General features: G+C 49.3%; 1 protein-coding gene across 4 annotated transcripts; it reads left to right on the forward strand.

Moving 5' to 3' along the window:
- On the forward strand, window positions 1–23,405 carry TBXT (T-box transcription factor T). 4 transcript variants are annotated; one of them, XM_044924015.2, is made up of 8 exons: window positions 1–206; window positions 838–1,102; window positions 2,081–2,215; window positions 3,316–3,377; window positions 3,494–3,555; window positions 5,560–5,736; window positions 6,757–6,886; window positions 9,085–10,149. In XM_044924015.2, exons 1-8 carry the CDS (start codon window positions 1–3, stop codon window positions 9,356–9,358), a joined length of 1,311 nt encoding a protein of 436 aa, XP_044779950.1. In that variant the 3' UTR covers window positions 9,359–10,149. The 4 variants fall into 4 exon arrangements, 3 of the variants coding, with proteins under 3 accessions (XP_044779950.1, XP_006067104.1, XP_006067105.1); XM_006067042.4 differs by having other exon boundaries at window positions 5,563–5,736; XM_006067043.4 differs by lacking the exon at window positions 5,560–5,736.
- Window positions 23,406–24,322: the final 917 nt, after the last annotated feature.

Below are 24,322 nucleotides of genomic sequence, written 5' to 3' on the forward strand. Positions count from 1 at the left end.
ATGACCTCCCCGGGCACCGACAGCCCGGGGAAGAGCCTGCAGTACCGGGTGGACCATCTGCTGAGCGCCGTGGAGAGCGAGCTGCAGGCGGGCAGCGAGAAGGGCGACCCCACGGAGCGCGAGCTGCGCGTGGGCCTGGAGGAGAGCGAGCTGTGGCTGCGTTTCAAGGAGCTCACCAACGAGATGATCGTCACCAAGAACGGCAGGTGGGCGCGCCGGGTCCCTGCCCAGCAACTAAATCTCTCCGCTAGTTTCCGCTCGGGCTGGGAATAGACTCGTGTGGCCTCTCCCTCTGCCTCTGGGCCTTCTTCGCAGAATTGTCACTTTCCTGGGGAGGACGGGGTGGCGTCCCTGCGGGCTCAGATAGTAAAGAAGCTGCCTGCTATGCGGGAGACCCCGGTTCTGATTTCTGGGTCGGGAAGACCCCCTGGAGAAGGAAATGGCAACAGGCTCCAGTATCCTTGCCTGGAGAATCCTGTGGACACGGGAGCCTGGTGGACTACAGTCCATGAGATCGCAAAGACTCAGACACGACTGAGAAACTAACACAACCCTGGGGAGGGGGACTCCCCCGGAACTCGGGGGACCCATGCCTCGCCCACTCTTGCCCCGGGCCTGACCCGTGTGCTGCAGCCTCTACCAGGTCCTGTCCCACCTGCCTCTGGAGGCCGAGGGATGAGGGATGGTGGGGTGGGCGCATGTGGATCTAGGTGAGTCCTGGGAAGGAGCACCGTGCGTGGCCCCTTTTAAGTTCCCAGGGGGAGCTTTGTGTCCCAAATGACAGATGCCCCTGCCTTCGGCCTCACAATCCCATCCAGGGTCCTCCTTCCTTTTCAGGAGGATGTTCCCGGTGCTGAAGGTGAACGTGTCCGGCCTAGACCCCAACGCCATGTACTCCTTCCTGCTGGACTTCGTGGCGGCCGACAACCACCGCTGGAAGTACGTGAATGGGGAGTGGGTGCCGGGGGGCAAGCCGGAGCCACAGGCGCCCAGCTGCGTCTACATCCACCCCGACTCGCCCAACTTCGGGGCGCACTGGATGAAGGCCCCCGTCTCCTTCAGCAAAGTCAAGCTCACCAACAAGCTCAACGGAGGGGGCCAGGTAGGTGTGAGGGGTGGGGGGCGGGGGCCAGGTAGGTGTGAGGGGTGGGTGGCGGGGGTCGACTCTAGGAGGGGCCTGCGACTCTGCACCTTCTCGTGGCAGAAAGTGGAAGGGCGCTGCTGGCCTGGAGCTGAAGTCTGCCTTCCTCGATTAAGGCCTCAGTGTTGTTTATAGTAAGCTGATGACAGTAACACCCGGGCCTGGAGAGCGAGTGGGGAGAGGGCGCGAAGCCTGGCCTTTGAACAGGCAGGCAGTTCTCAAGCTTAGGGGAAACTTCTTCAGCCTAGCCTTCCGCTTCCCTGGGGTCGAGAAAATATGCATGTCGAGGGTAAGTGCTCACTTCAGAGCTGAATGTGCGCGTACTGACTGCTCGGAGTCTGCACAGACGTGCAAAGCTGTCCTTTTCTACAGATAGTCTTTCCTTGGGGAGTGTTCCCGAAAGCGGTGCTGGTGCTCAGGCATTCCAAGCTGTCTACAGCTGCCCTGGAAGCCACAGAACTCTGTTCCACCAGGTCGAGCACGTCCGGAAGGGCAGGCGTTGCCTCTGATCCTGTGCAGCGCCTCTCATCCCCTTTCCGACCTAGTCGTGGGAGCAGCGCCTGACGGGCCACCTACCACCTTCAACTTGTTCAGTCTCTCTGTCTTGTCCGACACTTTGTGACCCCAGGGACTGTAGCCCGCCAGGCTCCACTGTCCATGGGATTTTCCAGGCAAGGATACAGGAGCGGGTTGCCATTTCCTCCTCCAGGGTGTCTTCCCAATCCAGGTATCCCCCGTCTCCTGTGTATCCTGCATCTCCTGCATCGCAGGCGATTCTTTATGCCCCAAATCACCAGGGAAGCCCCCAGCATCAGCAGTAAAGACATTTTCCTGTGAGCTGCAGGAGTTTCTGCGTTTACATCAGGACAAATGGAAGTTTTGTTGTCTTTAACGGTGGGACTTTGAGGATCGCAGTTCCTGTGTTTGTGTCTCTCTCAGATCATGTTGAACTCCTTACATAAGTATGAGCCTCGAATCCACATCGTGAGAGTTGGGGGTCCACAGCGTATGATCACCAGCCACTGCTTCCCGGAGACCCAGTTCATCGCGGTGACCGCTTACCAAAATGAGGAGGTGAGGCGCGGGCAGTCAGTGGGCTCTTGTGTGTGTGTGTGTGTGTGTGTGTGTGTGTGTGTGTGTGATGAGTGTCCTTTAGAGTCTAAGGTTTAGACCGATAATTAATGCCTTTTCAAATAATTTCCCATAACAGTAAATACCAAACGGGACAGAAGGAGAAAAGTTTAAAAATAAGTACTCATTCAAGCACTTTCTCCTTTAGTTTTCCCTAAAAGTGTCTAAATCTAGAAGCATCCACTAAATGCTCAAAATGAAAAGATGATTCAAACATTCAGGTTCAGGACTGTAAGATTTCTTGAGAACAAGACTTCAAAGAGAGAGAGGTGTCTCCTTACTCTGAAAACCTTCCTGAAAGGGTCAGGGGGCACCCCTCCAAGTCTATGCTGTGTGAAGAGTCAAGTAGATACAGCATGCAGTTTAGAGCCTGTGAATCTGTGTCTACGCCTGACACAGACAAAGGACAGACAGTAGGTGATTAGCTGGTCAGGCTGAGAGTGTTGCCTGCCAGCCAGACTAGAAGTCACTCTCTCTAAGTGGACCTGGGTTATGTTTTGAGCCATGTTTGTTAGACGTGATATTTTTTTAGATATTTTGTTAGACATGCACACAGAATATTTTGTTAGACATGCACACAGAATATTGTCAGCAGTGAAGAAGTGAAATGAAAGTCACTCAGTCATGTCCGACTCTTTGGGACCCCATGGACTACACAGTCCAGGCCCGAATACTGGAGGGGGTGGCCTTTCCCTTCTCCAGGGGATCTTCCCAACCCAGGGATCGAACCCAGGTCTCCCGCATAGTGGGCAGATTCTTTACTAGCTGAGCCACAAGGGAAGCCCTTGTCAGCAGTAGATTAAATTTATTATTGTGAATTCCACTTAGGAAATCAGCATTTAAAAGCTTTACATAAATGTGCTGTTCTTTATGAAATATTATAATTACTTGTCTACTTCAGATTCAAATAGGAAAATATACCTGGAAAGAAGTCTGATTATATTTGAATATTTAAAGGGGGTACTGGTGGTACCTGATTTCTTGGTGCCTAATTAAGTCCTCTAACGAGCAGATACTAGTAGATGCAACTTCTTGTTTTTCAGATCACAGCTCTTAAAATTAAATACAACCCATTTGCAAAAGCTTTCCTCGATGCAAAGGAAAGGTGAGAGAATGCTAACGATACCCCTTGGGGGAAAAAGTGTGCAGAATGATGCGCTACTGCTGCAGATACTGTTTCCTGAATGTTCTCCTTGACCATTCAATACACTTTCTTGACAGAAGCGATCACAAAGATATGCTGGAAGAAGCAGGAGACGGCCAGCAGTCTGGGTACAACCAATGTACGGTTTGTTGCGCTCTGCCCAGGGGCACCTTGTCTCAGGGACTAGCCTGTCTGGGGCAGGAGGCTGGGGATGGAGAAGACAGAACTTCCGGGTGCCCCTGGGGAGCACACCGCTCTTGGCTGTGCAAGGCAGTGGCCCTGCGTGTTGATGCTGTTCCTACTGGTCATCGAACGGCTGGTCCTCAGCCTCTGCTCCATCGGGGCTTGCGGATGGCGTCCCCCCACCAGCTCACGGGATTTCTGACAGAGAAGCCTGGGTTCTTTTGCTTTGAGGCCCCTCCAGAGGCTTCCTAGGTGGCATGATGGTAAAGAATCTGCCTGCAAGTGCAGGAGACAAAGGAGACACAGGTTCAATCCCTGGGTCGGGAAGATCCCCTGGAGGAGGAAATGGCAACCCGCTCCAGTATTCTTGCTTGGGGAATCCCGTGGACAGAGAAGCCTGGAAGGCTACAAGTCCATGGAATCAGAGTCCATGGACACGACCGAGGGCTGAGCACACACGAGGCGGCTCCAGCCATGGCTAGGATGGATTGCTGAGACCCTGATTGGTGTTCAGACTCTGCTGTGTTGGGCAGGAGAAGAACTTGGGTCTCATCCACTCTGAGATGGTCTGTCTTTTTGTTAATGGCTGAGAACGGAAGGACCGTCTTTGGGACGGTGCTTCTGATCATGTGTAGCTCTCCTCCAGCTTGCTTCGGGGCTGGGAATGGCCCGCTGGGTCATGCTGGAGACAGCAGCTCGCAGGATGGGCAAGTCTGCTTTCAGTCTGGCCTCCTTTAGGAGTTAGTGAGGTAGTCAGTGGAGTGATGCAGGTCTGTAGCAGAGTCTATCAGGGGAAAAGGCTTTCTCTACCCATCCAGGCGGGGTGGGGACTCAGAGATGAGAAACTGGCAACGATTGGGAGAGAAAAGTTATTGCTGGCTGCTCACTTCTAAGTTCGGGAGGAACCAGAGTGGTGGCTTCCTCAAAGAACCGTTTTCCCTTTCTTTCTCTGTCTTTCTCCCTCCCTCCTTCTTTATCCTTCATGGACTACTTTAACAAACAGCTCTCCCAAGTGGCTCACGGCTGCCACCTCACAGAGCAGAATATGAACAACTGCTCTGGCCAGCCGTGGGCCAGAGCTTTGTGGCCACGTCTGGACCCTCCTCTTGTTGGAATGCTGTCTGCAGTTAGAGTTTGGGACTTGGAGCCTGAGTAGTTGTCCTAGTGGTTGCTTTTCTGAATTTTTTTTTTTTTAAAGAGGAAAATAAAGGGAATGGAGAAGAAACGTGAGCTGTAAAGGAGGGCAGGGCAGTGTTGGAATGATTCTCTGATTGACCTGTAAGGTGGGAAAGGGTGAGCCGAATGCAGAAGAAAAGCGAGGAGAACACGGGTGCCCGTCCAGGCAGATGAGACTCCTCCGCGTGACGGTGTGGTCTGCAGCGGGGAGGGAAGCGGGGAGAAGCTGGGGGCAGGGCTCTCCCTGTGCGTCCTGAGTCTGAATTTTGTCTGTTTCAACATTTATTCACGCTCAGTAGTTTGGCCTTGAAAACTGACCTGCCTGGAGGGTCAGAACGTCGCGGGGGATATTCTGGGAGGATCCTGGGAGGGGGGACTTTTTTGAGGAAGCCGCACGGCTGGCCGAGGTTGGGGTCAGTCTCCCAGGTTCTCGGGTGCCCTGCGCGTTTGGACACCTTGGCCCTTCTCTGGCCGCACGGGTGACGCCCACGACCCTGAAGCCTGGTCAGGCCCTCGGTGTCCACGGACCCTGAGGAGGAGACCCGCCGCTCCCTGGCCTCTGCCCCGCTGTCCTTTAGCTTCGTTTCCGGCCACGTGGCTTGTGGGATTTTAGTTCCCCGACCAGGGCCTGAACCGGGGCCCTCCGCAGTGAGAGCTCGGAGTCCTGAACCCTGGACCACAGGGAAGCCCCGTCTTGCCTGTTCGATGATGGAAGGGAGGCCGAGCGGGGTCCTAGATGACGGAAGGGAGCCCAAGCGGGGTCCGCAGCGTGCTTCTCTCACAGCAGGGGGCTGGCTGATCCCCGGAACCAGCACCCTGTGTCCACCCGCCACCCCCCACCCCCAGTTCGGAGGCCCCCTCTCGCTCCCCTCCACGCACGGCTGCGAAAGGTACCCGGCCCTGAGGAGCCACCGGCCAGCCCCCTACCCCACCCCGTACGCGCATCGCAACAGCTCTCCAAGTAAGTCCCGAGCGGAAGCGGAAGGTGGCCGAGGTTGGGGATGCTGGGAAGCCTTCCGGGAAGGGAGAGGCAGTCGGTGAGCGTCCAGGGAGCAGGCTCTTGACTGGCTCGAGAGGGACCTTTTGTGTCCACGTCGCTGCTGGCTCGACCACAGAGACCTCCAGGCCAGGGGCTTTGGGGTTGAATGTGACTGCTACCGCTTGAGCCTCTTTACTTTGGGACCCTGGCCCAGGCTTGCATGTTTTGTGAACCTTGTAAGGTGATGATGCCGGGCCAGCCAGGCACGAGGATTACTAGCTTGACGAGACGCAAGTGTGTTTCTCCAAGTATGAGTCCAGGGTCAGTGGCTCCAGCATCATCTGAAAACTCCCCAGACCCACAGAGTCAGAAGCTCTGGTGGTCCAGCACTTTGTGGTTTAACATGCCCCTAGGGGATACAGGCTTATCCCTGCCCCTAGGTGCAGGCTTGAGTGGTATGAACACTGGGCCAGACAGACCATGAAGACCCCTGGACCTAATTCCTTCTAACACCACGGATGCCCCAGACTTCATTTTGTCTGGCTTTGAAAGGAGGAAAAAAGCAAATGAACGCCATAAAACAATTAAGCAATTAAAGCTGATTTGAAATGAAAGAAGCTTATTTGGGAAGGAAATAGCAGTCCAGCTAGAGGCTAGATCATATTTTAAATTTTGCCTTGAGTAAATGGTTTTCAAAGCCCTTTTAATTCTTAAGCGATAATCCTTTGCAGAAAAGACAGGTAAAAATTACATGGATTTTTCAGTATAATTAATTCTTAATCATGTGACTGGATACCTATTTCTACAGGATACCTATTGATCTAATGATAAAGAAAAAGCCTGGGTGCTGGAATATATTCCAATATGTACATTGACAATGAGTATTGGCCTCTGATGACCGATAAAGCAGGTGGTGATGTAGCTCCAGCTGTTGGTAGCGTTTCAGTGTGTTTTGTCCCTCTTGGAAGCCCCCTCAGTAATGACACTTTCTTACATCTGTAGCCTATTCCGACAGTTCATCTGCATGTCTGTCCATGCTCCAGCCCCATGACAACTGGTCCAGCCTTGGAATGCCTGCCCACACCACCATGCTGCCCATGGGTCCGAACACTGGTCCTCCTGCGGGCTCCAGGTAATGCATGTCTGGGGAGTGAGGCAAAGTGTGGGAACGTGAGTGCCTGTGATGTCATCCCATCCCATCCATTAGCCTGTATCCTACTCTTCACTTACGGGTGACAGGTTTTTATTGATAACTTGACTACTAGCCAGCTATGTCCGGGGCTCCGGGTTACATGACTGCTGTGAGTTCCTGCTTCAGCCTGTCCTCTGGGAGTTCAGTGGTGCTTTCAGGGTGGATGGAGCTGGAATCTCATGGTAGGGAGCAGGGACCCTCTCCTGGCTCTGCTGTTTACTGGTTTATGTGATGGACAAGCCTCCTGAGCGTCGCTTCTTCAGGAAAAGGGCACCAAACAACCCCAGCCTCAGCCCATCTTCACAGGCTTGTAGGTGTACAGGATTGTGGGGTCAGTAGGAGAATCTTGAAGACAAGTTTCCAGAACCTCTTTTGACAGGCGCTATCAAATTAAGGAAATATATTTGTTGGATTTCTGTTGATATAGAATCAGGGTGTTTCTTCACATACAGGTAACTTGAAAAGAATGATGACTATTTTATTATTAACTTGAAAATTGTATAGAGGGAGGTTGGCTTCAAAAAATCAAGCTGGTCGGTCAACGTATTATATTTCTTCATAGGATTTTTATAATAAAAACTAAAATGACAAAGCGAGAGCCCTTTCCATGTTTTCTAAGGAGGAAATGAGTCAACGGTATTAAATGATTAAACAAGTTGGCTCACAGCAAAGTGAGTCTATGGACAAGGCACCTTGACCTCAAAAGCAGTGCCGTTTCTGTGTGGATGCTTGCTCGGTTGCTCAGTTGCGTCCGACTCTTTGGAACTCCATGGACTGTACAGAATATCAGAATTTGCCTAAGATCTTAATTCTTTATGTTTAGGAAGCAATTCCTTTAAAGTTGGAATCTAATGTTTACTCTTAAAAATAGAGCAAGCAATACATAACCAGGAAGCCTTTCCAGGGCTCCGAGGTCACCTAGAAGACTGCGGTGAGTCGGATGACCTGCAGGTTACAACGGGGTCCCCCTGAGGACTCGAGTGCATCTCGGAGCCTTGCTGCCTTTCATCTGTAAAATGGGGAGAGTCCTCTGCCTCACTCCATCACGCCTGTTTGCAAGTCCAAGGGCATCTGAAGTGCAGGATGTGGCCTGGTCAGCCGCATAGCCCACCACAGCCTAAGCCCTCCTTGTTCATTTACGGAAGGATTGATTCTGCTAGAAGAGAGGGACATTTTCCAGAAGCAAAACGTCAGGCTGGTGTAGTGTTGGTCGGGACTGTGTTCTCAGACAGGGGAGGGCTAATGTCCGTTTCCAGTTCCTTCCTTCAGGGATGGGGAAGCAGAGCCTCGAAGGTGGGCTCGGAGCAAGGCTCACCTGACGAAGTGGGTTAACAGGGGTTTGCTTCCAGGTCTGAGTCCTGGGGCTCTTCCTTCTCCCGGGGCCACGCTGACATGTGCTGACACATGGTGCCCACAGGGAGTCACCGGAGGATGCCCTCCACCATCCGTGTTTGTCTCCCTCGTAGGAATGACTAGCTTTTTTTTTTTTTTTTTTAAAGATTTGTTTATTTACTAATTCTTTTGGCTGTGGTAGGCCTTCATTGCTACGCAGACTCTCTCTAGTTGTGGCGAGTCGGGGCTTCTCGTTGCGATGCCTGCTTTTGTGGCTGAGCACGGGCTCCAGGGTGTGTGGGCTTCAGGAGCTGCGGCTCACGGGCTCTCCAGAGCACAGGCTCAGTAGCTGTGGCTCGTGGGCTGATTGCTCTGGGGCACGTGGGATCTTCCCAGACCAGAGATTAAACCTGTGTCCCCTGCCCTGGCACGTGGATTCTTAACCAGGACCACCAGGGAGGCCCAGGAATTACTAGTCAACACAGATGCGTACGCACATCCTCTGAAACATTGGACTCGGTGCATCTGAGAACTTGGATTCTCAGCTTGAGCACAAAGCTGGGGTCTTTGGAGTGGAAGCTAACAGTGCATGTTGAGGCGTTTTTAGGCGGCTCCTAATGATTTTGTTTCTTGTGGGCAGATGAGACGTTACCTCTCTCCGTGTCTGAGTGTGATTTAATCACACAGAGGAAATGAGCTGTTTATGCCCCGGCCATCTGGGGTGGGGTTGGCGGGGGTCTCTTGTCCCCTCCTGCAGCGCCTGACCAGGTCTCTGACCCGTCTGTCTCCCCACTTTTCCATTTCAGCCAGTACCCCAGCCTGTGGTCCGTGAGCAGCGGCGCTGTCGCCCCGGGTGCCCAGGCGGCGGGTGTGCCCAGTGGGCTGGGAGCCCAGTTCTTTCGAGGCTCCTCCGCCCACTCTGCCCCCCTCGCCCACCCGGTCTCGGCATCCTCCTCGTCGGGGTCCCCACTGTACGAGGGGGCCGCCACGGCCACAGACGTTGCCGACAGCCAGTACGACGCCTCGGCCCAGGCCCGCCTCCTGGCCTCGTGGACCGCCGTGTCGCCCCCGTCCATGTGAGCTGGAGCCTGTGCCTGAAAGGAGGCCGGGACTGCAGTGTTTGAGCGGCAGTCTCATGGGGTGCGGGAAGGGGGTCAGGCCTGCTAACCGCCCTTCAAAGGAAAGAGGAAGAAGGTTCATGTTCTGTTATGTATCAGGGGTCCCACTGCCAGTGCTGTGCTTCGTCCTCCGTGGTGGCGATGCGTCCTGGGTCCTTTCTGTGCTGCGGGTGAATGCAGGTGTGGAAGCAAGGCGGGGGCCTCCCTCGCCAGGACCCGCAGTGACAGTGACCAGCCAGCATCCAGAAGCCGCGTTTCTCTTACATACAGCCCAGAGATGCCTCTGGCGCATCAGGCTTTGTAACTTCTCCGGTCATACTCGGGGGAGATAAAAAGCACGCTTCCAGTTCTCCTCCCCGTTGCTTTCCAGTAGCTTCTAGGTCCCTTTGGGACCCCTGTGGCTGGGCTCCTAGTCGGAGCCCAGCTGAGACAGAATTGAGCCACTCTTGGGGGACAGCAGATGGTCGTTGAAACAACAGTGTCCAGCTCTGCCTGCTAGAATGTTTGCTTTTGAGCATAGGTAGCTGATCTCTTGTACTGTTAAACCGACAACTGTTTATGTTTTTCTTTTGACAAACTAGCCAAAGACAATCAGCAGAAAGTATTTTCTGCAAAATAAAGGCAATGTGCAAAATTCGGTTGGTCTAGTTATTATTTAAAACCCTTCTTTCGGAATGAGACTTTGCTCGTGCTTACGACTGTCCTGGAGGAGCTTTTCAGTCTGTGATGGACTTTAACATTTTATCCAATCAGTGGCAGGACTGGAAGTGAAATGTTCATGTATTTATTTACTCAACAGATAGACTACGTTGCCACAAAAATGCAAATGACGTTAAATGATTTTCAAGAGAGCCGGCACTGAGGGGTGAATGTGGATAGTGACGGGATGTAGACCATAATGATGCCATGAAGATTAAATGGGATGTTTAGTCCATTCAAGCAAGGATACATAGAGGGAACTGGCAAAGAGTTACAGTTTGTAGGTGTCAGGTGTGGCCACCAGAGTCATTTGCTAGTAAGGTTTCCCAGGAGTGAGTCAGAACCACACCTGCGCTAGATCGGGGCAATTTCTCCACCTAGTGGCAGAACCCTTACTTTAATCCTAGCAGTTCAAGCTCGATATCTATGAGTGTGAACCTAGAACTGAAGTGTCAAGGGCTGCACCTTTGGTGTGTCTGTGCCTGCTTTCCAGTCGGGCCATGCTTCTTGTAAACTATTTGCCACTTGAAAGTTTTTCTTGGTTTTATTCCTGTGTGTGTGTGTTAGTTGCTTGGTTGTGTCTGAGTCTTTGTGACCCTATGGACAGTAGCCCGCCAGGCTTCTCTGTTCATGGGATTCTCCAGGCAAGAATACTGGAGTGGGTTGCCATTCCCTTCTTCAGGGGATCTTTCCCACCCAGGGTTTGAACCCAGGTCTCCTGCATTGCAGGCAGATTCTTTACCATCTGAGCCACCAGGGAAGCTGGTTTTATTCCTACTAGGTTTTAATGCAACTCCTGTAGAAATACCCCAGATGAGAAGATCTGATATTATATAAAGATATAAAGGGCCTTCCCTGGTAGCTCAGCTGGTAAAGAATCTGCCTTCAGTGGAGGAGACCCAGGGTTAATTCTTGGGTTGGGAAGATCCCCTGGAGAAGGAAATAGCAACCCACTCACGTATTCCTTTCCTGCCTGAAAAATCTCATGGACAGAGGAGCCTGGCAGGCTATAGTCCATGGCACCGCAAGAGCCGGACATGACTTAGTGACTAAACCACTGAAGATATAGAAGTATTGGAAGAATATTTTAAAATAAACCACTGCCCAAGTAGGACTGGGAAGTAAACTGGCCCCAGACGTGAGGTCTGCAGGAGAAGAGTGAGGCGGGGAAGGAGGTGGCAGAATGCGTCGTGATGGGGTTTCCCAGAACACATCACCTGACTGCTGTCCACAGGCTGGGGCCGTCCCCAGCACCTGCCCCTTCCCAGGCCTTCAGGAGCGTTAGTGAGCGATGACCGAGCTGCCGGTGAAGAGGAGCATGTGTCCAGTGAGACTCAGATGCTCTGGGTTGCTGGGGAGCACCGCCAGGAACGGAGCCCTGCCCTGCTGGGGGCTGCGGGGAGATGGGGCCTCCATTCTGGGCTTTGACATGTTGGAGTTTCTGAAGGTGACCCAGAGAGCAAATTCAAGGAGTTAATATTTTAATAAATCCAATAGCATCCTTTTGGCTATGTAGCGGGGCAGTGGCAGCCAAAAAGAGCAAGGAGCCAGCAATTTCGGTACAAAAAACCTGGATAGGACTGTTCATTCTCATCCCTTGCTGTGGGAACCTCAGGAAAGTTGGCTGTGCTTCTAGAAGTTGAAGTTCCTTATCTGTCCAGATGCAGAAAGAAGAGACCTGGGTGCTGTCAAAACAAATCTGTGGATCTCCCTTGCCCGGTCCAGTGGTTAAGTGCTTTCACTGGAGGGGATGTGGGTTCAATCCCTGGTCCAGGAACTAAGATCCCCAAAGTGAAAGAACATAGAAATAAAGTAAAAATGCATCTGTTTTACCCAGAACACACTTTTCGGGAGCACAGTCTGTCCCACTGGCCAATTGAAAAATGCTGTGGACTTTATTAGGAAGAAGATGCCTAACCTAGAAGACATCAGGAAATTTGATTAACAGTATACCAAGAGAAGGGACTGCGTCACACAGGAGGAAAGAGGCCCCCAGGAAAGGAGATGTAAGAACCTGTGAAGAGGGCTTGGCTTTGCTGGAAGGGCAGCTGCTTCTGAGCCCGGCTGGGCTGAGACAGCTGAAGACGGTCACAGACAGGCAGAGGACAGCTCGCTCCGCTTCCCTCCTGCCCTGCATTGGAACCTGTAATTGCTGTCCACCTCTGATGGACAGAGGATCTCTGTTAGCAAACATTCCTCTTTTAGGAATGTTTAAAATTTGGCTCTAAAACCAAGAGGGAGAAAGCAGTGCAATCACAAAGATATTAATGTGAATAGTAAAGTGAAGTCGCTCAGTCGTGTCCGACTCTTAGCAACCCCGTTCACCGTAGCCCACCAGACTCCTCCGTCCATGGGATTTTCCAGGCAAGAGTACTGGAGTGGGTTGTCATTTCCTCCCTGAGAAAACTGTAAGTACCGGTAAAGCAAAACAAAACCTGCAGCGGGACCCTTCCACGTGGGAAGACGAGGTGTCCCGGGGTGAGTGGGTGCAGGGGGCTGGGACACGGGGGACCCCCACGGCACAGGGACTGCAGAGGCATGCCCGTGGCCATGTTCACGGCAGAGCCTCCTGCCCCAGGGAAAGCTGGAGTGGACTCCTGCTTCCTGGTCCTCACCCCCGTGCTTCCTTGCAGTGGCGTCCGCCTTCCCATCCCCCATCACTATTCCCCTTTTTCTGCTTGAAAGAAAGGTTTACTGCTGACTCATCCAGCTCTTCATTGACTCAGGTGTAAAACCTCCGGACATCAAACGGAAAGACAATTGTTCCACCCTCAGGCCTCATAAAGGCCCCCAGATTCTCCTCCCCAACAGACCCCGTTAAGAATCCGCATGGTAGAGGTGCTGGCTTCCCACACCCAAGCACACGTCACCTACTTCCAGCCGGCCTGGGGGGAGCTCGCCCATCTGACTCGCAGTTTTATAAACTCTAAAAAAGTTTACCATTATTAGTTTTTATTCTGGCTGGGCCTTGTAGCATGCCGGAACTGAGCTCCCCAACAGGGATCGCAAGCCCGTGCCTGCTGCAGTGGAAGAGACGGTCATGACTACTGGACCACCAGGGAAGCCTCCTGACTCCCAGTTTTAAATTCTCCGGAGACGATAACTGTACACTTTGGGGTACGTAGTATGTGCCCGCCACTGTTCTCAGAGGCTTCCCTCATAGTTCAGTTGGTAAAAGAATCTGCCTGCAATGCAGGACACCCGGGTTTGATTCCTGGGTCAGGAAGATCCTCTGGAGAAGTCATTCAATCGTGTCCAACTCTTTGCGACCCCATGGATTGCTGCCCAGCAGACCCCTCTGCCCATGGGATTCTCCAGGCAAGAATACTGCAGTGGGTTGCCATTTCCTCCTCCAAGAGTCGGACACAACTTATCAACGAAACCACCACCACCGCTGTTCTAAGTGCATTGCGTGTGTCTCTGACCTCCTACAAAACCTCTCCTCATTTCATAGAAAAGCAGGTGGAGAGCAGAGGCGTGGAATGCCTTGTCCCAGGTCATATAGATGGTGGGCGGAGGGTTGGGAGACGCAGCCAGGGGATCTGCGTGCAGAGCCCCCGCTTGCTACCCGTGTGCTCGGGCAACGAAACAAGTCGGGCGGCTTCCCTGGTGCAGTCACGTGGGAGGCTGAGGGAGGCACGGAGCACCCTTGGTGGTTCCAGGAGGAGCTCTGTTGAATATTCTATCACTGTTAGAGTATAGAGGCATCTGATAACAGTACGACCGTATCCAAAGGAGACACGGCTTAACCCCACCTCACAGGGACCCGTGGCTGGCTGGATGCTGGGGCGAGGAGGGGGCTTGAGGAAGGGGTGCTTTCTACATTGGTTTAAAACTACTGGCCGTACAAGTGTGGGTCTATCCCTGACTATTCTGTTCCACTGATCTGTCTTCCTATCTTTATTTCAGTCTTGCTTTATAATAATGCTGGAATTTAAGAAATGAAAGCTCTCCAACTTGACTCTTCTTGATCACTTTAAATATGTGTTGCTGCTGTTGTTGAGTCAGTAAGTCATGTCCTACTCGTTGTGACTGTATGGACCGTAGCCCACTAGATTTTCCTGTCCATGGGATTTCCCAGGCAGGAATACTGGAGTGGGTTGCCATTTCCTTCCCCAGGGAATCTTCCCAACCCAGGGATCAAGGCCATGTCTCCTGCATTGGTAGCTGGATTCTTTACCACTGAGCCACCTGGGAAGTCTATAATAGGTTTATGACCCCAAATTGTTATTATTTTTGGTTAAAATGATCAGTGTATGATGTGATATTTCCCCTTTCTGGTAATCTGCATCATGTCCTGCAGATTTGGAGTTCCATCTGGGAAATTTCTATCAGCCTTTCTCATAGGATAGGTTTGCTGGAGATGAACCGTTTCAGGTTTTGTCAGTGACCATCTTTATTTCACTTTCAACTTGGAATACTGTCTTTACCAGGAATAGCATTCTCGTTTGCTGGCCTGTTTATATCCTGTGGGTGTTTTTCGGCCGTTCCCTAGTCGTCTGGCCGCCGTGGTCTCTGGTGAGAGTCAGACGCCGCTCACAGCACCATCGCACACCACGCTGTGTGTTCATCACCGCACGTTACTTCCTGCTGCTTCTAAGGTCTGTCCTTTATCTTTCGTTCTCAGCAGCTTTACTGTGATGTTCCTAAATTTATTTATTCATGTATTTTTTGCAGTAATCCCGCTTGGAGTTGGCTGGGAATTTCGTATCTGCGAGTTAGTGTTTTTCACCAGCTTGGGAGTGTTCTCAGCTATCGTGTGTTGACAGGTTTTCTCTGTGGCGTTATATCGCTCCTCTTCCTTTAGGACTCCAATCATTTGCGTGTTTGATGTTTGACTTTTTGATCTTGTCCCACAAATTTTGTGGGCTCCTGACTGATTTTTCCTCTACTTTTTTTTTTTCCTTTTTATTCAGTTTGGACTCTTTCATTGATCTGTCTTCAATTCACTGTGTCTTTCCTTTGCCACATCCAGTCTACTATTAAGCCTATCAGTGTGTGTACATGCGCAATTGCTCAGTCATGCCTGACTCTGCGACCCCATGAACTGCATGCAGCCCATCAGGCTCCTCTGTCCATGGGATTCTCCAGGCAAGAACACTGAAGTGGATTGCCATTTCCTCCTTCAGCGAATCTTCCCAACCCAGTGATAGAACCCGTGTCTCCTGCACTGGCGGGTGGGCTCTTTACCACTGGGCCACCTGGGAAGCCTATCTAAGGATTTATTTATTACTAACAAGTTTTATTTCTAACATCTAGCATTCGAGAAATTGGTCCAAATTTCTAGTGTTCTATCTGCTGAATTTAGTTGTCTCTTTACACAGCTATCTTTTTCTTTTTAAAAAAATTTTAATTTTGTATTAGGTTGTAGCCGATTCGGAGAAGGCAATGGCAACCCACTCCAGTACTCTTGCCTGGAAAATCCCATGGACGGAGGGGCCTAGTGGGCTGCAGTCCATGGGGTCGCTAGGAGTTGAACATGACTGAGAGACTTCACTTTCACTTTTCACTTTCATGCATTGGAGAAGGAAATGGCAACCCACTCCAGCGTTCTTGCCTGGAGAATCCCAGGGATGGGGGAGCCTGGTGGGCTGCCGTCTATGGGGTCGCACAGAGTCGGACACGACTGAAGCGACTTAGCAGCAGCAGCAGCAGCAGCAACAGCAGCAGGTTGTAGCTGATTAACAAATAGTGTTGTGATAATTTCAGGTAAATGTGAACAGTGAAGGGACTAAGCCATATATACATATATCCATTCTCCCCCAAACTCTCCTCCCATCCAGGTGCATATAACATTGAGCAGAGTTCCATGTGTACACAAGCAATCTTTTCCTACAGTACACTTTTACATTTTTAACATAGCCATTTTAAAGTCTCTGACTCTTTAAAACTATTTAAAACTCTGCTTACTGATGATTCCTTTTTTTTCAACATGATTTCTTTTCCTACTGTTTCATATGTCTTGTAATTTTTGATTTTCTGCTGGATATTTTTGTAGAAAAGAATAGTAGAGACTAAAATAGATGATCGGTGATCAGTGCAAAGAAATAGAGGAAAACAATAGAATAGGGAAAGACTAGAGATCTCTTCAAGAAAACTAGAGATACCAAGGGAACATTTCATGCAAAGATGGGCTTGATAAAGGACAGAAATGGTGTAGACCTAACAGAAGCAGAAGATATTAAGAAGAGCTGACAAGAATACACAGAAGAACTGTACAAAAAAAGATCTTCATTGTTGGGAAGCCCAGTACAAAATAGCCGGTTGGAGGAAGTCCTTGGGAAAATGGCGAAGGGCCAGAAATACCCCAGCTTGGTGTGCTCGGGCAGAAAAACATCTCCTGCCTTTGGTTATGCCCAGTGCCAAGATTTAATAATAAACATTAATGTTTAATTAATAATAAATATTAATTTAATAAAAATTAATTAATAATATTAATGTTGCTTGAGAAAACGGGTTATGGGATAAGCACATGGGTCACTTAGAGCACGCTATCCTTGAAATATTTTTAATGATTAGGTGTTAACCCCGTACATGCTCTGCTGGCTGTATACTCTAAGCTCTTTGTTCCTACTTCTATAAAAAGGCTTGACTGCAGAAATAAACTTGTCAGTCCTTGCAAGAGACTGTCCAAGTGTCCTTTTTTCAGTTTCATCACTTCCAAGTCCCAGGGAGAAAATGCCCAACATTCATGACCCAGATAATCACGATGGTGTGATCAGTCATCTAGAGCCAGACATCCTGGAATGTGAAGTCAAGTGGGCCTTAGAAGGCATCACTATGAACAAAGCTAGTGGAGGTGATGGAATTCCAGTTGAGCTATTTGAAATCTTAAAAGATGATGCTGTGAAAGTGCTGCACTCAATATGCCAGCAAATTTGGAAAATTCAGTAGTGGCCACAGGACTGGAAAATGTCAGTTTTCATTCCAATACCAAAGAAAGGCAATGCCAAAGAATGCTCAAACTACCATACAATTGCACTCACCTCACACGCTAGTAAACTAATGCTCAAAATTCTCCAAACCAGGCTTCAACAATACGTGAACCGTGAACTTCCAGATGTTCAAGCTGGTTTTACAAAAGGCAGAGGAACCAGAGATCAAACTGCCAGCATCCATTGGATCATCGAAAAAGCAAGAGAGTTCCAGAAAACATCTATTTCTGCTTTATTGACTATGCCAAAGCCTTTGACTCTGTGAATCACTACAAACTGTGGAAAATTCTTCAAGAGATGGGAATACCAGGCCACCTGACCTGCCTCTTGAGAAACCTGTATGCAGGTCAGGAAGCAACAGTTAGAACTGGACATGGAACTACAGACTGGTTCCAAATAGGGAAAGGAGTACATCAAGGCTATATATTGTTACCCTGAGTATTTAACTTATATACAGAGTACATCATGAGAAATGTTGGGCTGGATGAAGCACAAGCTGGAATCAAGATTGCTGGGAGAAATGTCAATAACCTCAGATATGCCGATGACACCACCCTTGTGGCAGAAAGTGAAGAAGAACTAAAGAGCCTCTTGATGAAAGTGAAAGAGGAGAGTAAAAAGTTGGCTTAAAGCTCAACATTCAGAAAACCAAGATCATGGCGTCCAGTCCCATCACTTCATGGCAAATAGATGGGCAAACAGTGTCAGGCTTTATTTTTTTGGGCTCCAAAATCACTGCAGATGGTGACTGTAGCCATGAAATTAAAAGATACTTGATCCTTGGAAGAAAAGTTATGACCAACCTAGATAGCATATTCGGAGAAGGCAATGGCACCCCACTCCAGTACTCTTGCCTGGAAAATCCCATGGACGGAGGAGCCTGGTAGGCTGCAGTCCATGGGGTCGATAAGAGTCGGGCAGGACTGAGCAACTTCACTTTCACTTTTTGCTTTCATGCATTGGAGAAGGAAATGGCAACCCCCTCCAGTGTTCTTGCCTGGAGAATCCCAGGGACAGGGGAGCCTAGTGGGCTTCTGTCTATGGGGTCACACAGAGTTGGACACGACTGAAGTGACTTAGCAGCTTAGACAGCATATTAAAAAGTAGAGACATTATTTTGCCAACAAAGGTCCATCTAGTCAAGCCTATGGTTTTTCCAGTGGTCATGTATGGATGTGAGAGTTGGACTATAAAGAAAGCTGAGCACCGAAGAACTGATGCTTTTGAACTGTGGTGTTGGAGAAGACTCTTGAGAGTCCCTTGGACTGCAAGCAGATCCAACCAGTCCATCCTAAAGGAGATCAGTCTTGGGTGTTCATTGGAAGGACTGATGTTGAAGCTGAAACTCCAATACTTTGGCCACCTGATGTGAAGAACTGACTCGTTGGAAAAGACCCTGATGCTGGGAGAGATTGAGGGCAGGAGGAGAAGGGGATGACAGAGGATAAGATGGTTGGATGGCATTACCGACTCAATGGACATGAGTTTGGGTGGACTCCGGAAGTTGGTGATGGACAGGGAGGCCTGGCATGCTGCAGTCCATGGGGTTTCAAAGATTCAGACACGACTGAGCGACTGAACTGAACTGAACTAGAAGTAGATGATATTTACCTGCAGACAGAGGCAAGCTGTTGTTCTCTTGGGCTGAGGTAAGGATGTCAGTCTGATCTATAGTTCAGGGCAGTCTGAGGTTGGCTGCTGTTTCTGTGTGATTCAGTTCACTACTGGCTTATGTATTTTGATGGATGGGATTTGAACATGGGTGTGGTTCCAGAACCTGTCTCAGCTATTTCACATCTGTGCTGTTGCCCTGCCATCTCTAAAGGCTCAGAACACCTAAGACGGCATGCTCACAGCTCTCTGTGCACCTCTGGACTTCAGAAAGGGATTCCTTGTACCTGGGTGAGACCCCACGCACCTGACTGAGCTCCCTGTGAGCTCTTGTTCTCTGATCAGCATTTGCTCTCAGCACCCAGGGAAGCGCTCAGTGGAGGCCCGTGGAGAATGGTTGGTGGTTCGGTGCAGAAAGGATCTGAGACTTGGGCTCCCAGGATTCTATCCAGCTCACATGCAGGTGTAAAAACTTTGACTGTTTCTTCTTAGCCTCATCCATGGTAGATTCGCCCTGGCCTTACCATTCTGCTATGGATGAGTGCATTCTTGGGTGTCTTCCCTCCTACGGACAGCTCGTCACTTTCTTATGTGTCTTTGTGTCTTCAGAATTCTAAACAAGTGCTATCATTTTGTAGCTTATCTCCCTTTTCTTGTTAAGTTAAAATCAATGGTCTCTGACAACTTTTTTAAAAAATTTAAACCAGAGTCAAAACCCCCTCTGATGTGTTACTGATCTACAAAATGCTTTCCATTTTCTTTCGTCTGATTTCCCCCCCTGATTTAAATGTTTAGATATTGAGCTGTTTAGTTCTTTCATTGCTCATCTTTACATAAAATGAGATTTTTTTTCCTGGCCAGCTTTCAAAAGCAGAGGGTAAGGCCATGCTTTCTGTCCGTGCGCGGTCGTGTACGACTCTGTGACCCCAGGTACTGTAGCCCTCCAGGCTCCTCTGTCCGTGGGATTTTCCAGGCAAGAACACTGGAATGCGTTGCCATTTCCTACTTCAGGAGATCTTCCTGACCCAAGGATTGAACATCTCCAAGTTGCCACCTCTGGCTGAAAACGGAAGACTTTGACTGGAGCTGCCCCTGCCTGGAGGCTCCCTGGTTGCCCTGGGACGTTTGCAGTGATGAAAGTGAAATACGGCTGGCGTGTCGGGGGGAGCACGCCCCTCTCACTTTTGTATTTCACTCTGCAAGAAGAGCTCCAAAAAATGTTTGTCCTTTGGTGATTGATAGAATTTTTAGTAAAAAAAAATTTTTTTTCCAATTTGAAAAACTCTTAACATCTGTCTTCTGCCTGAGGGACAGACACTGGGAGGGAGAGAAACCGTCCCTGAAAATGCATTGTGCTGTGCTCGGTTGTTCAGTCGTGTCCACCTCTTTGGGACCCCATCGGCTGTAGCCTGGACTAAATCTGTCCATGGATTTCCCAGGCAAGAACACTGGAGTGGGTTGCCATTTCCCTCTCCAATGCATGAAAGTGAAAAGTGAAGTCGCTCAGTCGTGTCCGACTCTTAGAGACCCACGGACTGCAGCCCAGCAGGCTCCTCCGTCATGGGATGTTCCAGGCAGGAGGACTGGAGTGGGCGCCGTCGCCTTCCCCAACCCGTGCTTGCAGTCAGGTGCAGCTTCGCGTCTCAGCCCCGGGCCCTGCAGCAGTGCCGCTCTGAAATCGAGGCCCGCGGTCTGCAGGCAGGGAGAAGGTCGATATGCCCGTCACTCTAGACCCTTCCATGCAGCCCATCAGCACTCCAGGTCCACATGGCTCAAGGGGTATTCCGACTTGATTTAATATATAAGGGATCTGAAGCTCTGATTAGAATTTATTTATATTCAAGAGTGGCACGAGTTTTGCAAAACCAACAAACCTCTAATAGTCCCGGGTAAAGCTGGGACCTTCTTAACAACACATAATGAGAAGCTGGAGAGGAAATCCGGGATTTACAGTGAGGCTTCATGTTACTCACAGGGATCCAGATTCTTTTCTCTGCTCCACGATCTCTGCTGCCTTGAACTTGACCCTGCTGTTTACACCCTTCTGAGGGGCTGCTACATTTCCAGGCCCCCAGCCATGTTTCAAGCAGGAAGAAAGAGAGAAGGAAAAACATCCGTTACCTGCTTATCTGAGTTTCATTCCCAGAACTGTGTCCCAAGGCTGCTGCTTCTTAGGAAGCTGAGAAAATCTCTACAAATCACTTCTATAACCTCTGTAGTAGTGGGAGGCAAGGTAAGGAGGGCTGAGTAGTGAGCAAATGTGCAGAAAACTCAAGTTTCCCTGGGAAATGGAACTTCCGATACGACACGAGTGAAGGTGGTGGCCAAGGGGGTGTTTTTCAGGGTCCTTCACGAATAGCACCGTTATCGGCATAATGTTGTCCCTGCACCTGCTCAGATGGTACCATGTATTGGAGCTTCATTCTCATCCTTTTTCATGGCTTTGGACTTAGCTCTAATTTTCTGGAAGTGAGAATTCTGCCTCATTTTCTGCTTAGTAATGTTGCTTAGTAACATGTTAGAAGACAGACAAAAAATGGTTCGAAAAATTACGTGAGGTGTAGAACAGATTTCTCATGACCTTGCTCCTCAGATAGTTTCCTCCAGCCCAGAAAGGGCTTCCAGGGTGTTTCTGACTAAGTCACGTTCTTTTAAGCAACTTCCCGCAGTCCATGGGGTCCCAGAGTTGGACACTTCTTAGCAGCTGAACAACTCAGAATGTGGATGCACCATTTCTATGGCAATATTTGGACATGACACTTTCTTGTCAAAGGTCAAGATTTTATTGAAATCATTTTTGTTGATTCATCGGACAGAGGCAAGAGCAGACCCAGCACGCTGACCTCTCTCCGGCGGGAATCGGGGCTTCCCTGAGGCCTGCATACACAGGGGCCCCGGCTGTGCGGTCTTGCTCTCAATTGCAGGCAGCATCTCCACCCAGGCTTTTTGTGTGAACTCTGTTCTTAGCAGCCCAGTGTGGAAACGAACGCCATTCCTCACCCATGTAGGAGAATTTTCTCATCAGGAAAAACACATAGTTCAGACAGCGGGTCCCAGTGACTGATGGGCGGTGGCCTGGAACGCAGCAGGCAGCATGTTCCGACTCAGCAGTTCGTGTTTTTGAAGAAAGTATTTCAGAGCTTCTAAAGCCTTGTTTTTGGACACAGATAATTAGCTGTGGTTGAGCCATGACTGATGTTTGACTTTTATAAAGTGTCTCTTATAAAAACAATTGGCAATCATGAAACTCCTTTTAACACTTAAGTTTCATTTTAGGGAAAATATTTTAAGGAAATTGCGTACCCTCAAAACATCTCCAAAGAGCAATGATTTGTAAACTAAGGATGTTTCTGAGATGTTTTTATAAATAATTGCTAGTCAATATATTGAAGGGAAATTAAAGAAAGAGCACACTTAAATTATTTTAGAATTAGAAATAACCTAGTTTTGTCATTGTCAAAGAATGTCATCTTGAGAGTATTTAAAAGCACAAATTAATTGCATCTTAAAAATCTTGTGTTAGAAACATCGCAGGCACTCATGAAATAGGAGGTTTTTGTTGCAGTTTTTAGTTTACTGCACTATCAGAAATAAATGATTTTGGTCCATTACTTAATTCTGTGCTTCAGTTTTTGGTTTAGGAAATGTGTCCACTTTATCTGTGTAAATTTTGCAAAGAAATATATTAGCATAATGGCCTTAGTTAGTGTTAGTTCCTCAGTCATGTCTGACTCTTTGAGACCCCATGGACTGTAGTCCACCAGGCTCCTCTGTGCATGGGATTCTCCAGGCAAGAATACTGGAGTGGGTGGCCATGCCCTCCTCTGCGGAATCTTCCCGACCCAGGGATGGAACCCAGGTCTCCTGCACTGCAGGCAGACTCTTTACTGTCTGAGCCACCAGGGAAGCCCCATGATGGTCTCAGTTGTAACCAACAGTCTCATGTAGAAGAGCACCAAGTGTAGGAAGATAAACTCTATTTTCAGTAGTTACTCCCCTCGTGTCTTCCATCTTGATCAAATTCTGATCATAACGTGGATAGTCTCCCCTTCTGTGCTTTCATAGCATCTCTTCCACACCTTCGTTTTCTGTTTCTATTACAGATATTGACCCTTCAAAAATAGGACGGGACCTTGAAAAAACGTGATCCTCATAGCTCACATCCACAGACTCGCTTACTCTGTGCCAGGGGTTATACCCAGCAGCGAGTTCTCAGTTCACCTCCACACTGGCCCACTGGGGAGCTCTGTTCCTACATGCAGTTTAGCAGCAGAAGCATGGGACCTCTACAGAACAGCCTGCTTGCCAGATCCAGACGTGAACGTCAGAAAATCAGAGGGGGCAAAGGAAATCCACAGGCCAGTCTTAGGATGGACAGGGAAGAGCCCTCCCATCATGATCTGTCCCCGCAATGGGTACGTATGTGGCAGGGGGTACATAACCCTGTGTTTCTAATCTGACCATTTCTTGGAGTTTTCAGACACTTGTCCAAGTTTCGGTAATTAATGGAATGCTGGGAGTGAAGCCCAGGTGTGTGTCAGTCTCTGAAGCCTGTGATCCTTCCATGACTTCATGCCTGGGATGTTTGCAGGGACAAGATAGCTCCCATGTGATGCGGTCCCTTTTACTTCGGGTGACTAAATTAAAGCTAGGTTATTAGATTAGCCATTTTAAAAGTCGTCCTACTGTGCAGCACAGGGAACTCTGCTCAGTGTTGTGTGGCAGCCTGGAAGGGAGGGGAGTTTGGGGGAGGATGGATACATGCATGTGTCTGGCCGAGTCTCTTTGCTGTCCGCCTGAAACGATCACAACACTGTTAATTTGGCTGTACTCCAGTATAAAATAAAAAAGATTTTTAAAAAGTCATTCTGCATTATTTTTAAATAGCGTAACTCTTTATAGTATGACAGCATATGTTTCAAACAGGATGACACAGCTCAGTTGCTCAAAAAATTTCTTATGTACCTAAGTTTAAAGTATTATTCTGAAAATTGTTTGGCTTATTTCTTCATCATGCTGACTTAAGGCCATGGATAATGCGTCTGAAGACAGTTTCCAGTGCATAACACTGAATTTCATGGAAAAGATTTTAATTCTCCTGAAGGTGTGATGGAGCCATATTCACTGGGATGGGTTTCCAGCTTCCTGGAGGTGAGGTCACAGGGACTTTGGCCCCTGCGTTCCGTGTGTTCTCAGGCGGGGTGATGAGCACAGCCAAGCAGCTGCACCCAGGTTACCCCTGTGGATGGCGAGGTGGCCGGGCACCTAATGGTTGCTTTCTAATTGGAACTTGGGTGGGTCTGAAATTCTCCCGGGACAAACCTAGCACTGGTGTGCATATTTTGCTTCATGTCCTGGTGACGACTCATGAAAAAGTTTCTGATGGAATTTTTAGGAAGAAAACGTGTTGAGTTAGAACTCTTCAGAATGAGTTTTTCGTTTGTTTACAAAACACCTCCTGAGTGCTGTAACCTTTAATTAGATGTGACTGGCAGTGTGGAGTCTTCTTTTTGGGTGTGGGTGGGTGGCCGCAGACCAAACATGTCAAAGTTAGAAGGGTGATATATGACTCGGCTTATTGCAGCCCCGGCTGTGAGAACATTCCCTCCAGAGGAGACAAACAGAAGCCGTGTGTGCTCTTGAACGCTTGGTCTTCGTGTGAGTAAACAGATCTGGCTGCA

The sequence above is a fragment of the Bubalus bubalis genome, chromosome 10, assembly GCF_019923935.1.
Source record: "Bubalus bubalis isolate 160015118507 breed Murrah chromosome 10, NDDB_SH_1, whole genome shotgun sequence".
Taxonomy (NCBI): Eukaryota; Metazoa; Chordata; class Mammalia; order Artiodactyla; family Bovidae; genus Bubalus; species Bubalus bubalis.